Here is a 19,785-nt window from a genome sequence, read left to right on the forward strand (position 1 = left end):
AAAATAGTACTTAAATGTATTTTTTCGCAAGGTTACTGTGTTTCTTATTTCATTATGTAATCTTACCGTGCAATCCCAGGTCTAGCACTTATTTACCAATTCCTGGCAAATATCATCTATTGGGATACTTTAGATTTATTTGCAATTGTGGATTGCATGCTACCATTATTTGTGATGTTTTGCTGCATGTCTTTTTTTTTTTGCACCCTTTTTTGTAGCTCTGAATCTTTACTTAGGTATTTCTCTTATATTTGTTCTAAACAAAAGTAAAATTTTTACATGTTTAATTCAACGATGTCCCCGCAAGAGTATTCTTTCCTCCTTGTGTCTCCAATTGTTTTCCTAGTAGTCGGAAAGTCACGATAGTCCATTCCTAACTTTTTATTAGCTGGAATATGTTCGCTTTCTAATAGGTTGTTAAACACTATTCCTATCCCATTTTTTTATCTGATTACTTTCATAGCCCTTCTTATATATGATTGTAATTTGTTAATTATCCTGGATTCAAAGATACATACAGATATTCTGTTCTATTTCTAGCTCTGGTACTTTCATTTTATAGATTTTTACAGCACTGCTTGGTACATTTAAAGTAACATACTATGCTAGAGGGTGTGTATATGTGTGTATATATATATATATATATATATATATATATTCCAATAACTGCACTCGTTGTGGTACAAAGAGGCAAACTATGAGGGGTGCCCGCTGAATTACCGGTGATGAACTAGAATATATACAGGAATAGCGGCACTTTACTCCAAATACTGAGTCATCACTCAGGCATAAATCTATGTCTGAGTGATGTCTCGTTATTTGGAGAGGAGTGCTATCTATATATATATATATATATATATATATATATATATACACACACACACAGTTTCACATCGCTCAATAGAGATAAATAGGAGCAGCACTTGGTTGAAATAATGTAACGATTTATTGAAACATCGTAGCGAGTTTACAAGATGCCCCGCACAATGTCTGTTACAATTACAACATTACTCTTCCAGTCCCAGTATCTGCTCACCGTGGTGAGCTAGATATACCTCCCAACTTTCCAAGATTCAGGACGAAGTGCTCTCAAATGGTTTCCGTTCTCCCTAAATTTGCATTGTTAGTAAGTATGGAGAAACAAAGGTGACAGAATGACATACTGTATTTCACATGGGATGTAGTTATGAGACCGATGGCCACGATGTCGCCGGGCTCTAGCTCCAACATGGGTCGTAATCCCGATGCTGGAACACAGAAGGGCAGCAAGACCAAAAGAGGTAAGTCTGGGGCGCACTTAGTGTTAGTTGCGGGGAGGGGGGGGGCTAGGTTTAAATAGCATAGCCGGGTTAGCATTAGGTTTTGGGTGGGTTGGGGTTGGGCACCCCTAGGTGGGTGGGTTAGGTTTAGGCATCACTGGGTGTGGGGGGGGGGGGGGGTGGTTAGGTTTAGGCACTAACGGGGAGGGTTAGGGTTAGGCTACAAGAAGGGAGGGTTGGGAGGAGAAGGGTAAGTATACTTACCTGACTGCTTTCGGGATGCCAACCATCAGGATGCTACTGTCGGTATTTTGATAGGAGGCATCCTGTCAGCCGGCTTTACATACAGATTCCGTTTCACATATTTTCTGTACACAGCAATCATTTCAGATTGCGGACAGTTGAACTCGACTGCCCTTCAGGCAGGGGTGTGGAGAGGCTGGCCAGGTGAAGGGGAGTGACCTAATTGTAGCGGCACTGCTCGTTGGGGAGGCGTGTGCTGGGCTGTTGTGATTTAAGAGGGGGGGTGATCCCGGACCCCTCCAGCAGCCCCAGCCTGGGTAATTAATGCACGCTCTCCCCCCTCTCAGTGCCTCTGTCTACAGTAGGAAATTGTCTCTCTCGTTGGAATTATAAGATTTGACAAAGCTCTCTTTTTCACACAAGGCCCAAATTATTATGGATCACAACTGCGAATGCAATAGCGATTACACACGCAGTTCAACTGCAATAGTAGGCTAATTTATTGCAATCGCAATGCCACCGCAGCACTACACAAGAACGCCCATTTTACCTTACACACATCCGTAATGTTTAGCAAGACCGCAAAACCATTGGTACAATCACGTACCATCGCAGCCTCAAGCACACTTGCACAAGCGTAGGGCATCGCAGTGGATAATTTATGCATGCCCATGCAAAGCCCCCCTCCAGTCAACACCTACAAACGCCACTACCTGTCAATCACTCTGCAGTGGGTCTGCTTAGTCACTGCAATCACAGTGGCCAGTTTGCGCATGCGCAGAACGCAACAATCGGTCGATTGTGTACGTATTGGCAACTGCGATCCTTGCTGAATCAGGCCCGCAATGTATAGAAGTACCTGAAATTATGATTCTGTTTAACATTTTTTATTCTGATGATTCTATAGCTGGATTAAAGGCATAATAAGACCAATAAGATAAACGGCAAACATTTGTCAGTAGTCACAACACTCCCATCCTCAGCCAAATAGGAACTCTATGGATTGGTCATGGTTTGTGGGATGACGGTTTATCTCAGTTGGTATATAATTTGCATTACAGGTTGAGTCTCCCATATCCAAAATGCTTGGGACCAGGTGTATTTTGGATATCGGAATATTCCGTATTTTGGAATAATTGCATATTATAATGAAATGTCTTGGAAATGGGACCCAAATATACACACAGAATGCATTTATGTGTTATATACACCTTATACACACAGCCTGCAGGTCATTTTAGACAATATTTTTTAGAATTTTGTGCATCAAAAAAAGTTTGTGTACATACATGAAATTCACTTATGTTTCATATACACCTTATACACACAGCCTGAAGGTTATTTTATACAATCTTTTTAATAATTTGTGCCTTAGACAAAGTTTATGTACATTAAACCATCAAAAATCAAAGGTTTCATTATCTCAGTCATGCTGAAAATATTCCGTATTTCGGAATATTCCGTATTTCTGAATATTTGGATATGGGAGACTCAACCTGTATATGTATAAAATTGCACAGGCAATATGTAATGGCATGGTGTGGCGTTGGCATGGAGGGGGCTGGAGATCCTTTTGGCTAAAATCAGCCATACAAATATTTAACTTGACACCATTAAGTTTGCTTAAGGCAACTGAAAAACTAATATGAAACTTATTGGAATATAGCTAGATATATTATCTAAGATCGCTTAGGGCCTGATGGTTTTTTCAAATGCACATGTGTCTAAGTTGCTAAAAACTCACACAGCGCAAGCACACTGTGTACGAACCAAGGTGCATGGTCTTGGAAATATATTGGGAGTTCCTGTGTGGTGACTGGGAGGTGGGATATTCAGATGCATGGCAATATACAATCTTATGGGCGAGTTATGGGAGTGTCACGGGTGTGTTGCAACCTCAGACTCTTAATCATTTACATTAAAGGCCATACTCTGATGGCAATTCTGCACATAGCATGGGGCTGGTGCAAGTTTTGATATTGCATCCGATGGCTTCACTCTATTGCTGCTTAAAATGTCAATAATGAAATCTCAACAGACTATTACAGAAATATTTAACTTATAGCGCTACAAAATGTACATAAGTGAAAAAGTTTACATGTAATAACAATGAGTGTAAGCATTGAGAAAAACACAGAAAAATTATTAAACCATGAAGTAAGGGAGACAGGGTTGGGAAATGACACAAACATTATATATAGACAGAGAAACAAAATAAAAATGCTAATACAATGGGAAAAGTAGGGAGTTGCTCAAGTGAAGGCAGACTATAAATAATTTCAGTCTCAGTGTGGCTGTGGCATATTATGCCATTTGGGTGATTGAACAAATATTGATCCTGTAAAGGTACAAGCAATTAGTGACATTACAAAATATGCTTCAGTGATATTACAGGTTATGTAAAACGAGAGCAAGCAATGTGTGTAGGTGATGGATACTCTCACACCATACAATCTATGGGATTGGGCAGATGGATAATGGACAGGCCCAAAATTACACTGAGAACTTTCATTCTGATTGAGCACAAAGCTGACCAAATATTTCCTTCACTGTAGCAATCAGAAATGCATAATGGAAGATAAAATATTGTTTCAGATTACACAAAACGTTTAATTGATATTCTTTTAAATATCCATCCTCTTGCTTTTAAATTGTAGACTGCTCCTGCAGAAAGTTGTCTGCTCCTGGGTGCACTCGTTCTGGTTCAGTGGCCAAAGCAGCTTCTCTAAGGACTTGCATGTGTTCTTCAGCAGCTGACAGAGATTGATCTATCCAGTCCATCCCAACGGCTAAGTGACATGCATTTTTTGTAACCAATACAAGATGGCTTACAGACAGAAGAAGAGCAGTGGTTCTGGAAATATTAATATAATATTTGTTAATGTATTTTTCCTTTTAGCTAAGACTCCCAGTATACTGTAGTTTATTATTACATTATGAGAAGTTGTGAATAGTGGTTCTAAATTCTGTTTGCCCAATCAACTCTAAAGTTAGAACATTTGCAATAAATTCTCAAATATTTTCAGGTAAGTAGGAGCAAGGTGTGCATGTTTGAGCTGAAATGGCTACTGTACATTGCATTATTTATTTCCAGCAGTTTATATAGCATATAAATAAATATACATAGATATCTATCATATATATATATATATATATTTATATACACACACCCAGTGCTTAAAGTGGTCATAGAGAAGTGGTGGTATTCACCCCCCCCACCACCACCCTCAGCGCTTCTTAAATAAAGGGACAGCATGCACCGAAAAAAGGGGTGCAGACTCAAAAGAAAAGGGCGAGGACACACAATAGTATTCCCATTCAGATTATGCCACACAGTAGCACAATCTTATTCACATTACACCACATAGTAGTGTCCCTTATTCATGTTATGACACACAGCAGTGCCCCTTATACACAATGCCCACAGTAGTAGTGTCCCTAATACACATACTGCCCACAGTGGTATTGCCCCTTACACAAAATGCCCACACCAGTAGTGCCCCTTATGCAGTTCCCCCAGTAGTGGTGCCCCAAATGCAGAGTGCACAGTAGTGGTGCCCCCTGTAGAAGTAATGCCCCAGTGGTAAAATCCCCTTGAGCAATGCCTCCTGTAGTAATACCCCCAATAGAAATGTCTTCTGTAGTAATGCCCCCGGTGGTAATGTTCCCAATAGTAATGCCGCGCACACACACACACACAAAAAAACCCCACAATATTTATTTTAAGCCCCACTCCTGTGTCCGCTGCCATCCAGTCCACAAGGCTGTTCCTCTGAATTATGGGAGAGACATCATAACATCTCTCCCATAGTGCACAGTGCTCAGGAGTGAGCTTCGGCTGCCGCTACCACTGTGGGGAAGGCGCTGGGTGCCCGCTGGTGACAAAATCTCAGCGGGCACCCGGCAAATGGAGCCTCCCTGCGGCGCCAGACTGAGGTGGGCCGGAGGAGGTGGAACTGGTTTCATCTTCATATAGAACTGATGGAAAGCAGTTCTGGCCCACTTTAACCCGTGTGTGTGTATAAATATCCCGAACTGTTAGGGTGCTTTGAGGACCGAGTTTGGGAACCTCTGATTTAACCAATGCATTTCACACTGCACTCCCATTTTGGGATGTAAGTCACATCCCGGTGGTCAGGATGCTGGTGCTCAGAATTCCGGCGCCGAGGGTTAGGTTTAGGGGAAGGGGTAAGGGTACTTACCAGCAGGTTTTGCTATTCTAACCCTATCAGGATGCTGCAGTCGGGATTCTCACCACCGGGATCCTGAGAACTGGCATCTCGTACCCAACCCCCTATTTTCCACTCTGGAGCGATGCCTCCCAAAGTGAAATTGCACCTTGGTTTGGAATGGCAAAAATCTGAAAAGGTTCTCTAGGTAAATGTTTAAACTTGTCAGTAAAGTACAATCTCCTAACTTACAAGCGCCCCTTTCAAAAAATGTGTCATATTTTCCAAAACATCATGATTTAGCTTTATTCATAAATTTGTCATGGAAGGAGATTGGAGAATGTCTTTGCTATATAATTATTTGTGTGTTTTCAGCTTTTGTTAACATTGGGCAACAGCTAGAAGCTTGGCAGATTTTCTGTCAAATACAATTTAATATAAGCCAGCTGTCATACATACCTTGCATCAAGTAGTTTCGGGTCTAGTGGAGGATACATGGAACGCACCACATCATCAACTCTAAATGTAGGTAAAAGAGACATAGGTTGTTTTATTCTTTAATATTTGACTTCATAATTCTATAAGATTCCCCAGCTATGTAGGTATGCTTGAATTATGTAATTGAACCACTAGGCCATTCAAACCTATACCACCGAAATTGGAGACCATCAGTTGCTATGTAGACATTGATCGACACATGAGCGATGTGAATAGATTTTATGATGCCTGATGAGAATAATATAGTATAATTTATGAAATCCGAATAATACCACAGGAATATTCTATTACCACACCTATTTATCCACCTTTTGACTACATACTGTAGGTACACCTATAGTTTGGATCTAAGGGCTTGATTCTTCACGGATCGCAATTGCAACAGCGTAGGAAGATCGGCTGATGGTGCGTACTGCACATGCGTATGCATTGCAGTGCACAGGCCAGGATGAGATAGCACTGAGGGCCGGATTCAGAGCCGCTCGTTCGCTCTGAGCGATGTTCGCACAACTGTGCATGCGCAAACCAGTCACTGTGGTCGGAAATTCTGCGCTTGCAAAACAGCGAGGGGCTGCTAATGTGATTGACAGAATGTACAGTTTGTGGGTAGTAACAGGGGAAGGTGCTTGAAAACGGGGGAGTGGAGATCCGAATGCAGGCGTGCCAAACGGTCAAAAAGGCGTTTAATGGGAGTGCATAATTAGTAAAGGAGCGTCATCGACCATGTCACTTGGTTGTCTTTTAGCCTGAACTGCTCGCAGTGATAGCGGTAAGAAAAACCTACCACAAGCACTGCGAGCAGTTCAGATGCCTTTCGATGTACTCGATTAATCTAATAAATACCGGAGATGACGTGTGTTGCGAATGGCAAAGGGGCGTCTTTACAAAATAGCGAGCGCATTTTTCGTTTGCTCGCTCAGACATAGGGGTGTCAACAAACCGCAAAGAGCGAGCGCTCAATTTAAATAGCTGGCCCCCATTTTGGAAGACCGTCCGCAAATAGCGTCCGGCTCTGAATCAGGCCCTGAGATCGCACTTGCAGACAGAAAGCCATCGGAGTCAGGGGCGTATCTATAATGGGTGCAGGGTGTGCCCCGCATAGCACACCCTGCACCCATAGTGTTACTTACCTCTCCAGAGTCCCACGTCAGCGCGGGGGTCCAATGCTGTAAAGACGACTGGAAAATGGCCGCCTCCATTTTCCCGGTGACCTGCTCATACTCTATAGACTCTGGGCGCACCTTAGTGCCCAGAGTCTATAACTCCGGTGCTGGCTGTGCACAGCTCAGTGCGCTGCCGGACAGAGAGGAGGAGACTGCACACGCGCCCCCTCCTCTCTAGAAATGCCCCTGATCAGAGTGATTAATAGGACATCAGCGTTTGGAGGTGGTGATGAAGAAGTAGTCGGAGAAACACAGGCCTGCCTGTCCGTTTGAACTCCATTTCCTGGGCATGCATAAGTTAGCCACTGCGATGGCCTATGCACAGGGCTGCCATCAGGAATTGTGGGGCCGGGGTCTAATAAAATAGGCAGGGCCCCCAGCACCCACTCAAGCCCCCCCCCCTTCCCCTTACTGGCTGGGAGAAAGTAATCAAAGCACAAAGCAGCCCCCTAGCCAGTCCCACTTCCCACATCTGCAACAAATGACATGCTGCAATAATAAAGATGAATCATACACTTGCCTGTTCTGTCTGCTCCGGCTCCTTAGTCCTCACACCAAACACTGCGTGTCCTTTCTCATTCAGTGGCGCGGCGTGACGCCATGACGTCACGCCCCGTCGGCTCACAAAACTTTATTGCGGCTTAGGAGCAAGACGGAGATAGTGGGCGGCCCTGCGGCGTTAAGTGAGAAGTGACTGACGACGAGTCACTTCTAGTGTGTACTGGCGGGCGGTAGTAGTGGGCGGCTAGCTGTTAGGAGCGCCCCCCGGCCTGGCCTGTCATCACTCACTATCGAGGTAATAGGAGCGTGCAGGCAGTCATTCACTTCAAGTGTGCTGCAGTGGGGTGGTAGTAGCGGGCGGGCCCCCCGAGAGTCCGGGCCCGGGACTCTAGTCCCGGCAGTCCACCCCTGATGGCAGCCCTGCAAACGCATCTTGAGTACTCTCTGCATGCGATGAGCATTGTCATTTCTGAGACCAGTCAGAGTTGCTGTAATTGTGCATGAGGGTCTAATGTTACCAATGTATACACAGGACTGAGAGGTCTTACGGATGTGAGAAAGCGGTAGTGGGCATCTCTATGCTGGCAGAGCAGTTTCAAACATGAGCATATTTTCGCAGCTGTACTGCGCGTTTAATTACAGCTGTGATTGCAATAGCGATCCGTAATGAATCAGGCCCTAAGAACTGACCATGGTAATGTACATACTCTGGGTTTCATTCAGAGATGTACGTTTATATGATGAACGTACATCTCCGATGGTTTGGGCTCTGCACCTGCGCCGGACCCGTTCTGCATATGTGCAGAATGGATTGTGTGATTAAGCTCACAGACCGTCCCAAGCTGCAGCATGATTGACATGCTGCATTTGGGGGGGCAGGGCGGGGGCTTAGCTGGTAACATTGACGGATGCAGATTCCAGGCCTCTGAAGTGACAGAGGGAAAGGAACAGCGCAGATGACACTCCACTGTGCCCACCAAAGTCGGCTGAGCAGGTAAAGTCCCAGTCACCACTTCTGTTTGTACACTACAATTGACTTTGGGCACTGGGCGCTTGCTGCTGCAGCTGCATATTTGTGTGGAGAGTAATATGTTATGACGCTGCTTTGAGTTTGAGGTAGTATGTGCAGTATGTGTGTGGGTGTGTTTATGTATGTATATATATACTGTGTGTGTGTGTGTGTGTATGTATATATATATATATATATATATATATATATATATATAGAGTGTGTGTGTGTATATACAGTCAGGTCCATAAATATTGGGACATTGACAGAATTTTCAGATTTTGGCCTCTATTCACCACCACAATGGTTTTGAAATGAAACAAACAAGATGTGCTTTAACTGCAGACTTTCAGATTTAATTTGAGGGTAATTACATCCAAACCGGGTGAACGGTGAAGGAATTACAACAGTTTCAATATGTGCCTCCCACTTTTTAAGGGGGCAAAAGTAATGGGACTATCAACTCAAAAGCTATTTCATGGACAGGTGTGGGCTATTCCCTCGTTATTTTATTATCAATTAAGCAGGTAAAAGGTCTGGAGTTGATTCTAGGTGTGACATTTGCATTTGGAATCAGTTGCTGTCGACTCTCAATATGAGATCCAAAGAGCTGTCACTATCAGTGAAGCAAGCCATCATTAGGCTGAAAAATCAAAACAAACCCATCAGAGAGATTGCAAAAACATTAGGTGTGGCCAAATCAACTGTTTGGAACATTCTTAAAAAGAAAAAACGCACCGGAGAGCTCAGCAACACCAAAAGACCCGGAAGACCACAGAAAACAACTGTGGTGGATGACAAAAGAATTATTTCCCTGGTGAAGAAAAACCCCTTCACAACAGTTGGACAAATCAAGAACACTCTCCAGGAGGTAGATGTATATGTGTCAAAGTCAACAATCATGAGAAGACTTCACAAGAGTGAATATAGAGGGTTCACCACAAGATGCAAACCATTGGTGAGCCACAAAACAGGAAGACCAGATTAGAGTTTGCCAAACAACATCTAAAAAAGCCATTACAGTTCTGGAACAACATCCTATTGACAGATGAAACAAAGATCAACTTGATGGGAAGAGAAGGAAAGGAACTGCTCATGATCCAAAACATACCACCTCATCAATGAAGCATGTTGGTGGTAGTGTCATGGCGTGGGCATGTATGGCTGCCAATTGAACTGGTTCCCTTGTATTTATTAATGAATTCTGAAGTGTTTCGGGCAATATTATATGCTCATATTCAGTCAAATGCTTCAGAACTCATTGGACAGTGCTTCACAGTGCAGATGGACAATGACCCGAAGCATACTGCAAAAGCAACCAAAGAGTTTTTTAAGGCTAAAAAGTGGAATGTTATGCAATGGCCAAGTCAATCCCCTGACCTGATTCCAACTGAGCATGCATTTCACTTGATGAAGACAAAACTGAAGGGAAAATGCCCCAAGAACAAGCAGGAACTGAAGACATTTGCAGTAGAGGCCTGGCAGAGCATCACCAGGGATGAAACCCAGCGTCTGGTGATGTCTATGCTTTCCAGACTTCAGGCTGTAATTGCCTGCAAAGAATGTGCAACAAAGTATTAAAAAGTGAAAGTTAGATTTAGGATTGTTTAGTTTGTCCCATTACTTTTGGCCCCTTAAAAAGTGGGAGGCACATATACAAACTGTTGTAATTCCTACACCGTTCACATGATTTGGATGTAATTACCCTCAAATTAAATCTGAAAGTCTGCAGTTAAAGCACATCTTGTTTGTTTAATTTCAAAGTCATTGTGGTGGTGAATAGAGGACACAATATGAAAATTCTGTCAGTGTCCCAATATTTATGGACCTGACTGTATATGTGTGTATATATATATTAGTATAGTATATATATTTGCTTTAAAGACTCCACCCATCCCTCCACATAGAGCCTTGGATTTTTCAGTTCACATGACCAACTTAGTCACAATTTATTGATTATTGCTGTGAGTGGCATTATACAGCTTTCTGTGTGTTTCACAATGCAGCCAATATATAATGGCCATATTACTAAGAATGTTATTATATATATTACCAGACATACAAGTGCATATAGTTTACGCCCTGCTCAGCTCAATTTCATCCAAAGATGTAAAATTCTGTCTTCCCCGCATATGTCAGGTACATATGCGCAAATGCCACAAAAGCTGCGTGGATGACAGACTACACTTTTTTCCCATGGTAAATAATCTTTACTGTTCAGTTTAAGCTGAAGATGAAAGACCTAAAAGCTTAATGTAATAAGAAATTAACACTGAAAGGTTTCACTGAGAATCAGATTTTGAGTGCAACCCTATACAGTAGACATTTCCTTTATTTATATGTGCCACAAAGTATCCGCAGTGCCATACAAGGTTTAACAATCCAATTTAACATCAATATATAGCATAAGAAAATGATACAGTGAAACGCTGGGTGGAGTTAATGGAGAAAATAAGGGAAGGTTAGAACCACAAATTGTGGGTAATGAAAGCAAGTAATTAAAATGCACTTTGTGGTGGGAGGAGTAGGAAGTAAATAACCAGTCGATGATCTTGTACCCAGCAAGTGGGCAAACACACAGGATCAAGGTTTCTGTTGGAACAGGTGTGGATACTGGAAGAGACCCTGATAGGGTGAGGTAGTGGGACAGCGTGGGAGAAATCTTGGATGCAGAAGTGAGAGGAGGTGCGCTTTTCACAGGATCTTTTCATGAAACGTATTCTCAATTCCTGTGCAATTCAATTAGAAACAGCAAGAAGTGGATGCCACGTGTTATTTCTGCAGTGTGCGACCCATGTAAGGTACATGATGAAGGGGAAATCATCCTGAACCCTCCCCCCCATGGGTACTGCACTTTGTTCAGACCTTTATGCCTTTAAAATAAGTATTTTTCCATACTTTTCAATCTGAAGCTGCGAACAAAAATCCACGTTAACTCTGAGATCCGTGCTAACGCAGACCTATAATTGAATAGCAAACAATTGAGGCTGCGGGTTTTTAACATGGGTTAAGCCATTTTTAGCTAACTCGTGGCTAATTGAAGCAGTTCCTTGGAGTGAGATGGCAGTCAGTGGATGAGCAGACAGGGCAGGAGGAAGTGTGGACAGACATTAAATTATGTTCAAGATGTAGGGGGAGTGGTGTAATTAATGGCTTTATATGTGAAGGTAAGGAGTTTGAATTGTACTCTTTGGTGGATGGGGAACCAGTAAAGTACTGTAGTTGGCAGAGTGATGAATCCGACACAGAGCAGCTAGAGAGGTAATACAGACAGGCAGGTTCACTTAAGCTGGCCATACACTGTGCGATATGCACCTTCTGACATGATGGGGGATCTGACGCCCGACACAATGGGCGGTCCCCACACACGGTATGATCACGCGACCACCCATCCGATATGCAGGCTCCCCTCTTTCCCACCCGTATAGTGCTACATGGGATCGCACATTGCATCCCCTGATTGACTGAACCTGCAGTAAGATATGGGGGTGTGATGAACGACCCCACGGGTGCGCGCTCTGTCCAATATCATGCCCATACACGGTACGATAGAGCAGCCAAATTGTACCAATCCGTCGGATCGGCTGCTGTATCTCACCGTGTATGGGCACTTTTGTTGTTATCCGTGTCACAATTATTATAATATTGGGATCATTTGCTATCTACATTGATTACAGAGAATGATTTTGAGTTTCAGATCATCTTCAGAGCCTGGCGATGATTTTTATGATAATTGTTCAGCACAATGTCGCATGTTGTTGTAAATTTCTTTAAGTACATTTTTTACCCTCTTCCTGGATGGAACATTCTAGTATGAAATGAGAAATATTTTCTACAGATACCTTGGGTTACATAGACAGCTAAGGCTAAATTTACCAAGCAGTCACTTTTCAAAAGCTGCGGCATCTCCAGCGGTATCAGCAACTGAATTTAAAGGGACAATCTTATGAAATATAAAACCAGGCAAGTTTATAATTCAGTACTAACTGTCCTAGGGCGGGATGCATCAATCATCGCATTTTGCATGCGATGCATCCAGCCACTCATTACATACATACCGATGACATTCAAAAGATATAGGTGTTGCGCTAATAAATAATTAACTATGACTGGACATGGCAAAAATCAAGATCAAGACACCAAATGTATATTTAGAAATAGTTCTTTATATAATATGCATGACAAGTAACAATGTAACAATATACAATAATTAAAACTACTTTTTATTAAGAAGTATATGCAGACTTGTCTGGTTATATTGTATTATTATTATTATTATTATCCTTTATTTATATGGCGCCACAAAGGTTCCGCAGCGCCTTACACAGTACATAAATGAGCACACAAGAAAAACAGTTAATAGTAATACAAAACAATGCAGGACAAGGTTATAAACTCAGCTGCAAAACACAAGCAGCAGTACATGAGCAACAAGGTGTTAGGTGCCATTGTGGGGAGTTAGGAGTAAATGATACTATAAGTAGGGGGAGGAGAAGCACATGAAGGATGAGGGCCCTGCTCGTGAGAGCTTACATTCTAAAGGGGAAGGACAGACAGGGGCGACACAGAGGGGTAGATAGTGAGGAAGGAGCATGGAGCAGTGGGTTAGGATATGTGCTGCGGAATGTGTGTGTATAAGATGACCTGATGTTATTTAAAAATTAAGTCCTTCATACATCTATCTCTATGATAGAAAATAGATTGTTTGTGTTATTTACATGAGAGATGTACAAAGTAAAGTAGAAGCACTTTAATTTGTGTGTTACATTTTAGCATCTATATACAGCCTGACAAGAAATGCAGCTATTATGAGACTGTCCTGCCATCCTAATACAGTAGTGATTACTTTAGTCCCAGCTGCTGGGTGCTATGCCATGCTCCTGTGAGTGGGTGCATCTCACATGCTAGACCCACTCACAAATGGGTGCAGCCATACATGATGTGGTCCCACAGGATGTTGCAGTACCCGGGCCCAGAATTTCTCTTGGCAGCCCTGGAGGTGTCAGACAGAACGAGGAGGGTATAAAAAGAACTGCTACAATAGCTAGTACGTGAATTCCCCACTGTCTGGACAGTATATACAGTATATATGAAACAATCTGTCCAGAAAATATGACAGATACTCTTTGATAAAGAGACGCTCGGCGCCACCGAGTTGCACTGGTTACGTGTTACATGTAATGCGACTTGTGGAGGATAGATGTATGTGGACACATCAGTATAAAAAATGTGAGATGTTTTACCATAGGTGAAGCATTAAATATGCTGCATTACTCTTTTCTAGCATCTTAAACAACCACCTCTAACTCTCTCCACCAGGTTCACGCAATATGTCAGACATCTTTTGTAATGCGCAAACATCCTTGGGAACAGTTACCCTGTAATGAAGCGCATACTCCTTGTAATGAAACACACACTTCTGAATGCAACACACATGTCCGTAATGAAGAACACACTCTCTATAATAAAACACACATGCCTTGTACTGAAGCACACATCTCCAGTAAATCAGCATCACTTTCTTGAGCAGTTGATCTCAACCTGGGATACTATTACCCCAGGGGTACTTACTGTGACATTCAGGGGTACCTGAAATTGTTTTTGTAATGGCGGGGTGTGGCAGAACATCCAAGTTATATTTAGAGGTCTATTCATCATCACTTAACTTATACAAAAACAGGTGAAAATTAACATTTTGTATAAATGTCAGACCCATTCACAGATATCTCCTGTTTACAATTCTCCCGTTAATTTCAACAGTCCCCATACTATAATATGGAAATGTGGTAACTGAAAAAAAATTTAACTTTACTGTGTAATTGTATGCCACTCTCAGATGGCGTATAGACCCCCAAAAGCATTCACAAGTGCAGGGAGGGATCTTTTCCGATCCCTTCCTGCTCTATCCCCACTGACTTCGGCGGCTGTATGCTACATCTTCCTTCCTCCCTCCTCCCCTCACCACCACCTGCAGGCTATCTTACCTTCCTCCGGGGCTGACTGCTGACACAAAGCAGGCAGACACAGGAGGAGTGGGGAGACACAGGGAGGAGGTTGGGGCAGTGAGAGATGAGACATGTGCAGGTGGTCCGGGCCCTGAGAGTGGAGACCTGGATAGGAGGTTGTGGCAGTGAGAGGAGATGCGGGGAGGAGAGGTGGCCAATGAGAGAGGAGAAGTGAGGAGGAGGTCCAGGTAGTTAGGGGGAGACCCAGCCAGTGAGAGGGGAGACATGGGAAGGAAGTGTGCGCTAGGAGAGGGGAAAAAACGTGGACAGGCTGAGGGCAGGGGAGCTCAGGGAGAGGAGACACTGGGGAAGGGGAGGAAGGCAGAGGCTGTGGGCTGAGAGAGGGGAAACACGGGGCAGAGGCAGCCCTCTGGGAGCGAAGACAGCATAGATTAAAGGGAAAAGTATCACAATTCCGAAAAGCTGACTCTGCAAAAAAGCAGCTTTTCGGAAGTGATACTTTTGTTAATGAGGCATGATGAATGCCTCCAAAAGACTTTTTAAACTAGCAGCGAGTTTAAAACATAATTATCACTAGTGATAATTATGTAATGATGAGTAGGCCCCTAAGACATCAAAGTAGGACCCTTATACCAAAATTAAAAAAAATATATACCCATATATGTGGTTATAGTTTTAGGGGTAAATTTATTAAAGTGAGAGTTTTTAGAAGTGAGTTTTAAAAGAGATGTTGCCCATAGCAACCAATCAGATTTTAGCTTTTATCTTCTAGAAGGTGCTAGTTAAATGTTAAGTAGAATCTGATTGTTTGCTATGGGCAACATCTCTTTTAAAACCCACTTCTAAAAACTCTCTCTTTAGTAAATTGACCCCTTATTGTCAATTTTTAATTTTTCAAAAATTTTAATGTTTGAAGTATATATGTTCAATTCATTCTATTATTTATTAAATATTTTGTTTATATCACATTTATTGCTTTTTAATATATGACTGCCTACATTTTTTATCTACAGGCATAGCAATTATATTTATGTATTGCTTTGCAAATTTTGGGGGTACAAATAAAGCAAATGGGTTGTCAGCGGGTACTCTGGTGGTAAACTCTTGAGAAAGAGTCCTACAGCACAAATCACATTTAATTCCTCATACGGCCACTCATGTGTATTCACTAAATGTCGATTTTGGGTTTTGGAAATTCACCGATTGTTTTGCAAACTGACCATTAACTAAAATCAAAACCGACGGAAGACTGACCAAAACCTCGACTTTAGATTACTTTAGAACATCAGACCAACAAATGATTATTAAATATAGACCAGAATAGGATCCACTGATTTACTAATGGTTGGTTATAAAACCAACCAAAACACGACCGTAAAACGACAGCAAACCCGCCCAAACAATTGACCTGCTTGAGGCAGGTGAGTTTGGGAGAAGCACTGCACAAATTACTACGATCTGTGCAGGCTTTGTTAGGTTTGAATGTAAAAAAAAGGGTTAAAATGTAAAAATATTCATGTGGTGCCCCCCCCCCCCCAATCAAAAACCAGCATTGGACTTCTCAGCCTGATTTGGTTTTGGTGTTCCCCCTATTTCCCATTAACTAGCACCAGGCTGAACCTGGCTATAGCAGGGGGAGACATAGCATGGGGTCCCCCTGCCATATCATTAACTAACCCCAAACTGGTCAGCCCAGAGCTGTAATTCCTCGGAAAGTGGGGACCCCTAAAATAAAATGTACTTGAAAAAATTTTGTATTATAGTATCAGTGTAACAAAAATGGTTCTCACCTTGGACTGATTCTCTTTGCAACAATTATGATGTCACTGAGACTTGAGGAAGATTTCATTTTAGCCCCTGATCCCATAGTCATAGCGACCAACTTTTCTGTCAATGTATGACATATCTATAAAAAAAATCAAACAAATATAAGCTTATAATACACAAATAATACTTGTTAGAGATATGCGCGGACCCGCGTGTTTTGGTTTTGACAAAACCAACCTCAAGTGTTTTGGTTTGTATTTAGTTTTGGATTTATTTAAAATTAATAAAAACAGCTAAAATCATGTAATTTGGACCTGTTTACATGCAATCCAAAACCCTGAGTTCCAAACGTACCTGAGCATGGACTCTTTTCTACTCGGAATCCCAAATTTCGAGCGTGTTGTTTTTCAGGAAAACAAAGCCTCACTTATCTAATACTTGTATATCTATGTACTCCTGAAAATATTTGTTTAGTGAGTTGTAATCTTATTACTTATTCATTGGGAATATCAGTATTGTATAAATACTGCACAACCATAGTGTAAATTATTATAGATATTAGAAGTCATCATGGATTTGCAAGACAAGTCTACAAGCACTCAGAGCTTGGTGACATTCCATATAACCTCTGCCTATAACGCCTTCCTTTTATTGCACTATGGGCCTGATTCAGCAGGGAACGCAAGTTCACTGCTGATCGTACAGTAGATTCCCGATTATCAGGAATCTGGGCGTACGCAGGACCCATTCTGTGAGTGTGCAGAATGGGTCCTGCGTAGTTGCACGCAAACCCTTGAATGTCTCTGCCTGATTGACAGGCAAAGGCATTTAAGGAGCAGTGCGGGGGAGCCTGCCGTTCCTGGAAATGGGAGTGTGTACTCCCTGTTTTCCGGGAGTAGCTAGCCCAGGATCTGCGTTGATCAATGCAGTGTCCTGGGCACAGGGCCGGATTAAGGGAGGGGCGACAGGGGCGGTCATCCCTGGGCCCCCACACCCGGAGGGGCCCCCACAAGCAGCGGTGCGCTGTCTGCACCCGCCACTAGTGACCCCTCCGCTAGTGTAGTGTAGACCGCGCAGTGAGCGCAGTCTACACTACACAGTGACATACACACAGCCGCCGGCGGCAGCTGTGTGTATGTTACAGCAGCCGATGAGAGTCAGACTCTCATTGGCTGCTGCACAACGGAGGGAGCCAGCCGGAGTTCACTCATGAGCTCCGACTTCCGGCTCCCCCCGCATCTGCTGATAATGGGAGAAACGTCATGACGCTGACGTCTCTCCCATAGTGCAGTGGAAGAGCCGGGACTCGGAGCGGGCAGCGCCGTCTGCGTGAGGAATGGGAATTCAGGTAAGTGGTGATTTTTGTTTTGTTTTGTTTGTGTGTGCATAGGGGAGGGGGCAGCTACAGGGGACACTGAATAGGGGAGGGGGCAGCTACAGGGGACCCTGCATAGGGGAGGGGGCAGCTACAGGGGACACTGCATAGGGGAGGGGGCTGCTACAGAGGTCACTGCATAGGGGAAGGGGCCGCTATAGAGGTCACTGCATGGTGGGGGGGCAGCTACAGGGGACACTGCATAGGGGAGGGGCCGCTACAGAGGTCAATGGGGTCATTATATAAGGGGTACTGCATAGGGGGACCACTTCTGGGGGAACTGCATAAGGGCATTACTACAGTGGGCACTGCATATGGGGGACCATTACTGTGGGCACTGCATAGGGGGGGACCACTACTGGGTCTGGGGACACTACTGGGGGCATTATATAAGGGGCATTACTACAGTGTGCACTGCATAGGGGGGACCATTACTGGGGGCACTGCTACTGAGGACATTGCATAAGGGGCCCCCACAAGTTTGTTGCCCAGGGGCCCCCACAGACCTTAATCCGGCCCTGCCTGGGCTCGCAAACCGGCCAGCCTGAGGAAGCCGAGGCTTACTCAGCTGTTCGGCTGCCTGGTGCAGTCCACCATCACGACAATCGATGGTCATGATGGTGATCCCAGCCTGCAACCTCCAATGGGTGTCATACACCTCCTGCTGTATTATAGCAAGGATCGCAATTGCAAAACTGCTACATGGAGCTTTTCAGTTGCGATCCTTACTGAATTAGGCCCTATATTACCTCTCTATAACTCCTCCTAATACTCCAGATAAACTCTCACTGTATATAAACTCTCGATATTACTCCATAAATCCTCTCCCTGTAACTGCTCCTAAAACTCCACATAACCTCTCCTAGTAAAACCTCCTATTTCGCCATATAACTCCTTTTACTCCATCTATGTGCATAACAAAACTGGTTAAATATATCAGATTCTTTAGACACTGCTATGTTTCCCTGGTGCCACTAACCTAGGGATGCTATACACCCCTGTTTTCCCAGGATAGTACTGGTTTGTAGCCTGCAGTCCCGGCATCCTGATGACTGCCGTTTGGGATGCACAAATGTCCTGGTTACTGGAGGGGCAGCCAGAGGGACCAGGGCGGAAGAGTCCGAAGCTGGTGGAGCCTGGTTGGAGGGTGGAAGAGAAGCCTAGTGAGTAGTGACGTGGAGCCTGGAGGTGTTCTCTGGCTGCCACCTATCTATTCTGCCCATCCACTGCAGTCTAGATTTGCATTGGTCTGGAAGGATCACTCCTCCCTAGATAAGATCCAGCCTGAGGGCCTGATTCAGAGCCGCTCCTAAGCGGCCGCTCGTTCGTTCCGAGCGATGTTTGCCCAACTGCGCATGCGTACGGATTTTAATACGCATGCGCGAACCAGTCAGTGCGGCCGAAAATCGTTTGTTCGCTAAATAGCGAATGCCTGCTATTTTGAGTGACAGGAGGAGGCGTATGTGGGTGGTAACAGGGGAAGGTGCTTGAAAACGGGGAGTGGAGATCAGAACGCAGGAGTGCTTAAAGGTCAAAACGGGTTTTTTATGGGTGTGCATAATTAATACAGCAGCGTCATTGACCACGTCACTGGGTTATTTTATAGTCAGAACTGCTCGGAAGATTGTGGTAGGAAAAACCAACCACAAGAATAGCGAGCAGTTCATACGCTGGTCGATGTACTCGATTAATCTAATAAATAGCAGACATGACGTAGGATGCGAGCGGCCAGGGGGCGTAGTTATCCAAAAAACGACCGCAAGTTTTGTTCGCTCGTTCAGACATGGAGGCGTCAACAGACCGCAAAGAGCGAACGGTTCATTTGAATAGCCACC

General features: G+C 43.6%; 1 protein-coding gene across 2 annotated transcripts in view; it reads right to left on the reverse strand.

Annotated features, from left to right (window-relative positions):
- Positions 1-927: 927 nt before the first annotated feature.
- The window catches only part of TMEM98 (transmembrane protein 98), a 58,118-nt gene continuing 39,260 nt past the window's right edge, over positions 928-19,785 (reverse strand). For both annotated transcript variants that reach the window (XM_088443548.1, XM_088443549.1), the window contains exons 5-7: positions 16,599-16,714; positions 6,131-6,190; positions 928-4,356 (exon numbers count right to left, since the gene is read on the reverse strand). In XM_088443548.1, coding sequence (XP_088299674.1) covers positions 4,149-4,356; positions 6,131-6,190; positions 16,599-16,714 — 384 coding nt within the window. In that variant the 3' untranslated portion in view covers positions 928-4,148. The remainder of the gene's footprint in view (positions 4,357-6,130; positions 6,191-16,598; positions 16,715-19,785) is intronic.

Source organism: Taudactylus pleione, unplaced genomic scaffold (genome assembly GCF_031769625.1).
Source record: "Taudactylus pleione unplaced genomic scaffold, aTauple2 ptg000331l, whole genome shotgun sequence".
NCBI lineage: Eukaryota > Metazoa > Chordata > Amphibia > Anura > Myobatrachidae > Taudactylus > Taudactylus pleione.